The sequence below is a fragment of the Agrilus planipennis genome, unplaced genomic scaffold, assembly GCF_000699045.2.
Source record: "Agrilus planipennis isolate EAB-ADULT unplaced genomic scaffold, Apla_2.0 scaffold75, whole genome shotgun sequence".
Taxonomy (NCBI): domain Eukaryota; kingdom Metazoa; phylum Arthropoda; class Insecta; order Coleoptera; family Buprestidae; genus Agrilus; species Agrilus planipennis.
This window is the reverse complement of record NW_020439028.1, coordinates 950,305-959,890: the sequence shown is the minus strand read 5'-3', so window position 1 is coordinate 959,890 and position 9,586 is coordinate 950,305. Positions and strand designations below refer to the sequence as shown.

Sequence of the window (9,586 nt, the reverse complement as noted above, 5' to 3'; positions counted from 1 at the left end):
AAAGTTTTACGCTCATTATTAATAACGATTGAAACTAAATATTTTTTTGTTTCGAAGTTGAAATTAAGGCATATTCACTGCCACAAATCAGTTAAAAATTTTCCATATTATTCGTTATTTCTTATTTTATTCAAAGTTTTTGGTCAAATTCCAAATTTTCTCTCAAACCGTATACTTTTTCTTGTGTATAGATAGTATTTATTTACCTCATGATATGCTGCAAAACCTAATTAATCACGAATTTCTAATTTTATGTACTCTTGTCTCCGATTGTACCTCCCAAACATCCTTAAGGGCAAAAATGTTTTTTAAGATAAACACAATTTATAATCTGAAGCCGATCCTGCGCGTGAATTGGCAACTAGGACTAAAAATCTGCAGCTGCATCGACGGAAAACGTAAACAGTGACGGTTTTCAAATGTCTTAAGATAAACATACAATTTACTACTACACATAATGTATGAACTCCTTATAATGATAAATTTTAGGTTTTGGGAAATTTCTGAGATGAAATTGAAATGTCGACTTTAATATAATATAACCAGTTTACAGAAATAAGTAGAAATAGACACCTCAAAATTTTGAACAAAGAATGTGAGGAGAATTACCAGCATGTAGATATAAGTGAAGATGAATATATAAATAGAGGCAACAGTAAACAAAGGCACTCAGAAAATATGTTTTTCCGTCGCAATTTTTATTCCGTAATTTAATAATATTACTTAAAATAATTCGAAGTGGTCTGTATTCTGTCTGAAACACACTGTTAAGACAGCAGGTAAAAGTTGGTCTGTGTTCTGTCGAAGCTGCCTGCGACGCGCTGATGAGATCCAAAAAGATCGAAATCGCGATCCGCGTCTGGCAGTTTCGACAGAATACAGACCACTTCGAATTATTTTATTCAATTAAGCTAACGTGCCTATCACGTTGAGGTTGGCTACGCCAGGATTCGTTTTCATCAAGTAGATATTCGCACAAGTGGACCTTGTTGAAAAATACGTAATCCTAAAATGTAGTATCGTGCTACAGATGGCGTTCACTGTGCCGTTTGTAGTATTTTCTGAAACGCAATATTACTTAACTTACTTTTAACCCTAAAGATTAATTATTCTGTATTCTTGTTACAGGTTCCTGTCTCAACTATGGGCATTCTTGTTGGGGAGGTAAGTATCCTACCTACAGTTTAGGAATTATGCTTACAGTGTGTTTTAATTTTTTTTTTCTTCATTATAAGCTCATGGTAAACGAAATAACGCGCCTCCCATTCCCATTGCAAGACTGGAAGATGAAACTGAAAGATTGCTACTATCTAAGTTAATACAAGCTTCGTTGCAAGCAAAGTCATTACGAAAAGATCCAATAGGAAACGTTCCTACACAGTAAGTTATTTAAAATTCAATTTATTAAACTTTATTTCATCTTTCATCACAGTTATCAAATGTTTGTAGTTTTGAATGCATTAATTTTCTACAAATAAGTACTATTTACTTAACATAGAGGCCATTATCTTCTTAATACATCTTCTTAAATAATAATCTTCTTAATAAATTTGGCATTAAAACTTTTGCAGTTACTTCTACATATTTACTGAACAGTTAGTACCTAAACTGAAAATCGAAAAATAAAATAAACTCGTCAAACTTCTTAAAACGGTTAACTTGATAATTGCAAATTTCTCGAAAACTATTAGTCACAGATACCAATACCGGTATATCACTCGAAAGGAAATTTAATTTTGGATTGTACTTACTATGCGAGAAAAAATATGGCATTCCATTTAAAAAAAAAAAGGTATACCAGTTTGAATTTGTCAATATTGGCACCGATAAATATTATTATTAATATTTGTAAAGTACGGGTTCATCTAAAATCTACAGATGATAAGCAATTTCTTTCAGAAACGGAATATGAAAACCGCAAACCTGTAGGTCTTTTCGTTTCTAAGATATTTAAAATGGCGCCAAACACTGCAACCGTCAAATTTTTCAAGAAACGTACAAAAAATTCCAGAAGGGTACCACCCAGATCCAATACATTTTAATAAACTGACATTGTTTTTGGAAATATGTATTTGCCATAAAATAAAAATGATAAAACATTTTGTGTAAAATCCACGCTCCGTGTAACAGGTTTGGCGAGGCCTGGAGTCTTAACTGAGGACCGTGAAGCTGGCACCACAAAGTCCCAATAATGAATTTCGAAAATGCCAAAATTGGGGGCTTTTTAGGAGCTGATTTGGTACCAAAGTTATAAATTAGGTGCTGTTCAAATAAAAATTATTCACGATACAATAATTTTGTGCTATCTGACGTGAAGCTGACACGAAACCATGTATTTATTGATAAAAATAACATTTCAGTCAAATATAGCGCAATGCATACACTCATATAGTTCAAATAAACAATTCAGGCACGATGACAAATCAAAGAAACAAAATTACAAAAATGATACCGTGGACAAATTTAAGAGCTATTTAAGTGCTCATTGGCTGCAGATAAAAATTCGCGATAAACAAAAAATAAACATGTAATGAAAACCTGATTATCACAAAAGTTAAGAAATGAAAAAAAGAAAAACTAGTAACAATTTCATTCATGGAAATGCTGTGAATTAAGTGCTAATTAAGGGTTTTTTTTTGTATCTATAATAAAAATAGTCATTTGTTAATTGAAGATTATGAGTACAGAAAATCAAGAAGTCATGCTAAGTATTTACAAAGACACAATGAAAAGCTTGATATCTTCTTAACTGTTTGAATGAATGAATGCCTATTCATGCTCCAGGCGCCGTGTAAGATAGTCATTATATGGCGCTCATAGAGCGACAATCCACGCCCTGAGCAAAGAATACAGACCCATAGAAGGTCACATCAATGCTATTTTTTGTCGCAGTAGAATGCTCAGTTCTAACTGCGACCGTAGGAGTCGCATGGTCGAAATAGGCAGGACAGGCTGCAGATGGAATTGTTAGCGGTCGTTGACCATGCGTCGATCAGAGTAGTTATGAGTAGGGATGCACATAAAAATTTTTTTCTTTCAGGATGAAAAATATTTTAATTAGTAGCTGATTATATTATTATGAAAATGATGTTCAATATTTACATTTCAGAGAATAGCAACAGTCAGAATAGAAAATATTGATAATGATAAATCATTATAAAATGGCAATTATACTATAATCGATGGAATTGTTTATTCTCAACCGATGAGTTCAGACGATAATATTTTTTTAGTAATTTTGTTGCATTTGTTAATCAACATTTAATATCATTTGAGAATTAAAAAATACATACTAAATTTCGAGGTTTATGTAAATATTGAACATCATCTTCATAATAATCAGCTACTAATTAAAATATGTTTCATCCTGAAAGAAAAAATTTTTAGGTGCACCCCTACTCATAACTACTCTGGTCGACGCATGGTCAACGACTGCTGACAATTCCATCTGCAGCCTGCCCTGCCCTATCTATTTCGACCATGCGACTCCTACGGTCGCAGTTAGAACTGAGCATTCTACTGCGACAAAAAATCGTATTGATGTGGTCTTCTATGGGTCTGTATTCTTTGGATTGGCAATCAACGTCCCGTATAACATGATCGGCGCGGCCTGGAGCGTGAAGGATCCTCCTGACGCGTTTTTTCCCGAGAAGCCTAAGAACGCGTTAGGGCGTTCTTGCCCACTCCAGGCCGCGCCGAACCCTTTACATGGAGCATTGACAATCCCGTGTGCCGCGCCGTGCAACAGAGGCTTTGCAAATTTCCTTTATTTGAGCTGCTAATCCATTTAAGTCCTTTTATTTTTATTTTAGTGATGTATTCGATGGTATTACTCAAGCTCTGGACGAACCGTCACAAGGAGAACTGAATAAGTTAAGAAAAAGTCGACTTTCGGAAGATCATTATGCCCAATCTGTTAAACGATTATTTAAGTTCTTAGATGAATAAACTGAAAAAAATAGTAATGTGTTTATCGAAAATGTCATTTAAATAGTTACATACCTTTGTTCTTGTTAAATCTGTAAAAAATAATGAAACACCTGGCGGTTCGCTGCTCTTTATTGTAGTTTCATTAAAAATAAAATTATTTTATGCACAAATTCCGTTTCTTTTAACATGAATCCTTTATTTCAGATACTTAATCGGTAGCGTAATTCATAGGGTCAATATTGTAAAAAAAAATAAAATCGATTAAATATATCAAGAATAATACTGTACAACGTATCAAAGAAAGAAACTATAGGAGGACGAAAATGGCACCCCCTCCCGGAAGTTTGCTGCCCTCGCTTTTGTCTCGGATAGTGGTAGGTAGGTAACAAATTGCAGATTATTTAAATTATTAAGTTAGACTTCTGAAAAATCATGAAGTCATAAAAAGCCACTGACAAATTTGCTACTAATTCATTAAAGTTTATCAAGTACTCTTTAATAAAGGATATCGATCTGTAAAGTCAAACTTCCCTTAAATTGTTTCTTAATTCTATAATTAATCATAAAGGACGTGTTCATGCAATGTATTTATTTATTTACTATCTACTAGTCAATAAAATATACAACATGTAAATACAACAAAATAATATCACAACGTGTATAAAAAAATAATGTAATAAAAACAACACCAAACAAAATATTAATCTTTCCAATATTGAAGATTTATTCGAGGAATAACAGGACCGGAACAATCTGCGAATTCGTTCCTAAAAATTACCAAAAAGGTGTTAATTTTGAAACACTTGTTACAGTTTACAGTGATTAAATAAGATTAAAATAAGAATTGCTAATGTATAAATTAGCGTCCGGATTATCAGGGCTATAATAAATGTATACTTGGGATGTCAAAATATTACCATACACCTAATTGTCGGGATTAAAAAGCATTTTGCTTCGGATGCAAATAATAGCGTTGTGGGAACACTCGGTATAGCAATAAACAATTCAAATGTGTAATAATTAAAGTTCATCATTTCAGCCGACTTAGTAAAATCGCGGTACAGTGCGACTAACTAGGTCATAGATTACCCACACATATGTAAACTGCTGAAATAACTATTGCCATTAAACCAATGTAAATAATTTTTATATAAATAGCGTGTAAGTAATTGAATAAATCGGTATAACACCAGGCTCACTTTTATTTGGATGCTGCAATAGTGTCAATCATCGGATGCTGCAATAGTGTCATAACTAATCATTGATGCAGCAATGTGTCCAACGCTATTATAAAATCGGTTCTTCTCAGAACCACAACTTTTAATAGTCACATCTCATACGACTACGGAGTGACTACAGCGTCACAGTAGTATCGAAATGTGGTGTTACAGACGAATGATGAGGATACCGCGGATAGAAAACATTAGAAATGAGGAGGTACTAGAAAGAGTAGAAGAATGGAGGCCACTATGAAAATCAATAAGAAATAAACGAAGAAGCATATTAGAATCAGAAACAGAAGCTAAGAACATTGGATGTAGATTTACATTAGTTTACTGTTCACAAATAGTTAAGAATGAGGGATGTTTAGTTTTACGGAAATGCCAGGATTAGTTCAGAAAAGGAAGACGATCTTACGATGATGACGGTTTTCTATGCTTAAAGTCGAACTGTAATAGCGATTCTGCTTTGGGGGCTTACTCATGTCACTTGATGATACTGATGAAAATTACTTTAGTACCTATACAATACCAGCAATATGCCCGCAGCTTGCCCCGCTTGGCGATTTTTTCATCGACTTACGTTGCAAAATTAATTTCCATGAAAAGTAATTTTATTAATTATATAAAGTCTATGCCTACTTTGAAGATCCACCCTAAATATTGAAAAAATAATTTTTGAAATTTACATACTCATTATATTCGAACTTACAAACTCTTTACAGTATAATATTAGTATAGATATAAAAATCGGTTGTCTGTAAAGTTGGTTTACTGACGATAGTTGAACGTGACAACGTCATAAGAAAATACTGATGGAATGGTTTCATTTTTCAAAAGAAAATTTTAATTTTATTTGTTAGATATTTTGTATGGATATAGAGAAGGAGGTAAATGGAAATGTATTATTGTATAGCAGCTGTCCACACGGATGCATCGCTTACTCAAGTAGGAGAGAGACAGATGTCGAACGCTGCCGAACGCGGAGGCCGATTGTGCCTCTTTGTCGCTCGTTCCGCGCTCTCGCTTGCACTTCAAGCCTTAAATGGAACGCCTCAGAGCGAGGTAACGCCGCATGAGTCATGTTTTTTCGAGCGTGCAGCCGGCTCCATCGAATTATAAGACGTTGTCACGTCAATAAACATTTCAATTAAAAAATGCATATGAGTGACATTTTACGTATACTGAAGGATTAGTACGAATTAATTGATACGTTTTTTTGAAAAGGCGCACACTGATTTCCACGGATCATTTTTATATATTATTCATAAACTTTTAAGACATTGGCGGCTCGTGGAAGAATTGCACGTAAAAGCGCAACGTAAATCTCATTCGCTATAATTTGTATTTTAACGCATTAGGAAATTAACCCAATCCGACAGGACTTGAAGCTAGCCTTGTCAAGTACAAACTAGAGTGGGTAGATCGGCTTGCGATTTTTGGTGATTTAGGGAGCCGCACCATGTGTCAAACTATAATTAGGGGGTTCTTAAAGATAAGCCCGATAAAGACAAGTCATTGAAAGAGGGCAGCGGCTCTATCAGTACTCAGTCGCGAATACTTTATTCAACCATCACGTTAAGAGGCGCTATACGTGGAAGATCTACAGATACTCGTATACTAGGTCTAAAACAAAACGAAAGTAGGAAACCCTGGATAACGAACAAGATTGGAGGATTAATAGCAGAAAGGCGGAAATAGAAATACAGGACAGACGAAGAAGAACAAAAATGATGTAAGTTTATAAAGTGGGAAAAAATTAGGAAGTGTAGGCCAGTTAAGGAACTTTGGATTGATATTAAGTGTAAAGAAGTAGAAGAAAAGTTTGAAGTAGGTAAAACCGATGAGGCTGATAATATAATTAAAAGGAACCTTAGAGAAATAGGGTGCAGTAGTAATAATATACGAGGCAGGAGTCATTTTGATAGAAGATGAGGAAAAGGCAGAATGGTGGGAAGAATATTTAGAGAACCTTTACGCAGGCCATGACTTAGGAGATATATTAGAAAAGGAGGATAGTGTGGAGATATGGAGATAGCTAAACTCCCATATTGAGAGAAGAGTTCGATATAGCATTAAAAAACATAACGAATAATAAGGCGCCAGCTATACATGGGATACAGGCGGAAATTTTAAAACGTGCAGGACAGCAGGTTAGAGATCGTACGTTTAAGCTGGTTAGTCACATTTACGAGACGGGGAAAGTCCCAGCGGATTACAAACGTAATGTGGTACTAACGATACCTAAAAAAAGAGACGCGGATAGGTGCGAGACATTTATAACAATTGGCTGAACTAGACTTGTACAAAGGAGGATGGAAAAAAGGGCGGAAGAGCTGTTAGGGGAAGATCAATTTAGGTTTAGAAGAAATAGAAGAACGCGGGGGCCATTCTAGCTTTACGGGTAACAATAGAGAAAACGATAGAAAAAGGAAAGAGTGCGTACATAGGATTTGTAGATTTAGAAAAAGCTTTTGACAATGTTAAATGGGACAAGATTTTAACTACACTCAAAAATGTAGGCATGAGTTACAGACACAGAAGAGTGATACTTAGTTTGTATAAAGAGCAACAGGCATTTATAGAGCTGAAGCTGCAACATAGAAAAGGAAATATTAGAAAGGTAGTCTGACAGGGACGCACACTGTCACCGCTACTATTTAATCTAGACATCGAAGATGCGATCAACATCTTTAAAGACAGTACAACTGTAGGAATAGATTAGTATGCTTAGATTTGCAGATGATATAGCAGTATTAGCATCTAGCAAGGAGGACCTAGAGATAGCTTTAAATAAAATGGTAGCGGTTCTGACAGATCAGTACTGTATGAAAATAAATAAAAGTAAAACTAAAATACTGGTATGCAAGGGAAGAAAAAGTAGGGAAAGAGCGAATATAAAGATAGGAGATAAATGATTAGTAGAAGAAGTGGCTGATTTTCGGTAGGTATCTAGAAAGTCAGATAAGTTGGGATGGAAGAAGTAGTAGTGATATAAAGCAGAAGATAGCGCAGGGTCGAGTCACCTTCAATAAAAAGAAGTAACTTCTATGCTGGCGAACGGTTAATTTAGAAATTCGAAAAGCGCGACGTTGTACGAGTGCGAAACATGGACAGATGTACAGTGGGCGCGACGGAAAAGAAAAGATTAGAAGCGTTCGAAATGTGTTGTTACAGGCGAATGATGAAGATACCGTGGATGGAAAAGGTTAAAAATGAAGTGGTATTAGCAACAGTAGGAGAACAAAGGACTAGATGGAAGTCAATAAGAAATAGGCGAGATATGTTAGCAGGGCACCTTCTTAGGTATGAAGGCCTAATCAGAGACATATTAGAGTGAGAAACAGGAGTTAGGAGGAGTAGGGGTAGACCTGGATTAGATTACTGTTTACGAAAAGTTAAGGATGTGGGATGTTGTAGTTTTGAGGAAATGTGTCCAAACAGTCTTAGGTCTGACGAGCTTATGATGAAATGATACTAAGAAAATTAACCTAAAATAATGCACCACCGTTTGAAACTTTTAAGTAGCAATAACAGTTGTTGGAAAATTGTAAGAAAGTAGAACAGTTATGTAAAACATAAGCTTATTGGATTTCTTCTTTATCTTCATTATCTTCATTCCGCAACTGTCGCTCGTTTTCTTTCTACTTCCCTCTGATTTATTTTTTCTTGTTGCTGAGAATCCCATTAATATCCTTTAAATTTTAAATAAGTACTTATATTACTTTAGGTGGACTTAACTTTTCTCATTTAATTTAGTACGAAATGTGTCTAAGTTATCGAAACAAATTTACTACGCGAACAAAACACTTCCCAACATTCATGTCAAAAAAGGAATACAATCTAATGGAAAGTAAACGCACATTTGCTTTTTGTCATTATCAGTACTTTAATAAAAGAACGCTAATAGCACATACTTGAATGTTTAAAGATATTTCTTTAATTTAATTTAAAATAGTACCTACTTCCTATTAGAAAACTAAGATGTGAGGATTTGGGAAAGTTAGAGAAAAAAAGGACGAAAAAAATGAGAAAAAATGTAAAAAAACAGTGATAGAAAAGTTGAAAAAACATTCGTATTTAGGAGAAAACAATAAATTTGAAGTACAAATGTATTCAAATTGTAAAAGCGAAGCTTGTGACGTTTGGGACAGAAGCTATGCAGCGATTACTGGAAAAGGTAACACAGATCTGCGAAATTTTTTTTTGAAAAGTTTTTTTCTTAAATTGTTAATATTTGTCGTAATTGTCTTAATAGTAATAGAAAAGGATATTCATATGGTGTATACCACGTCACATTAACCCATAAATGCTCAGAGAACACATTTCCATTTGAACCCTTGCCACGTAATGAGTGCGACGAAAAAATATTCGATAACCAGTGTTTCTATGTTTTTAACGATGCTCTTCTCGATGGTGTTGGTTAAAAATACCTC

At 34.5% G+C, this 9,586-nt stretch overlaps 2 protein-coding genes across 4 annotated transcripts in view; one reads left to right on the top strand and one right to left on the bottom strand.

Moving 5' to 3' along the window:
• Nucleotides 1–4,040, top strand: part of LOC108736002 — a 21,743-nt gene extending 17,703 nt beyond the window's left edge. Inside the window, exons 2-4 of one of the 2 annotated variants that reach the window (XM_018468250.2) lie at nt 1,129–1,164; nt 1,236–1,380; nt 3,813–4,040. In XM_018468250.2, coding sequence (XP_018323752.1) covers nt 1,129–1,164; nt 1,236–1,380; nt 3,813–3,948 — 317 coding nt within the window. In that variant the 3' untranslated portion in view covers nt 3,949–4,040. Of the gene's footprint in view, nt 1–1,128; nt 1,165–1,235; nt 1,381–1,899; nt 1,978–3,812 lie in introns of those variants that run through there. The other variant, XM_018468251.1, reaches the window with a different exon arrangement.
• A 535-nt stretch (nt 4,041–4,575) lies between these two features.
• Nucleotides 4,576–9,586, bottom strand: part of LOC108735994 (chorion peroxidase) — a 65,148-nt gene continuing 60,137 nt past the window's right edge. For both annotated transcript variants that reach the window (XM_025976457.1, XM_025976458.1), the window contains one exon: nt 4,576–4,697. In XM_025976457.1, the coding sequence (XP_025832242.1) occupies nt 4,631–4,697 (67 nt within the window). In that variant the 3' untranslated portion in view covers nt 4,576–4,630. The remainder of the gene's footprint in view (nt 4,698–9,586) is intronic.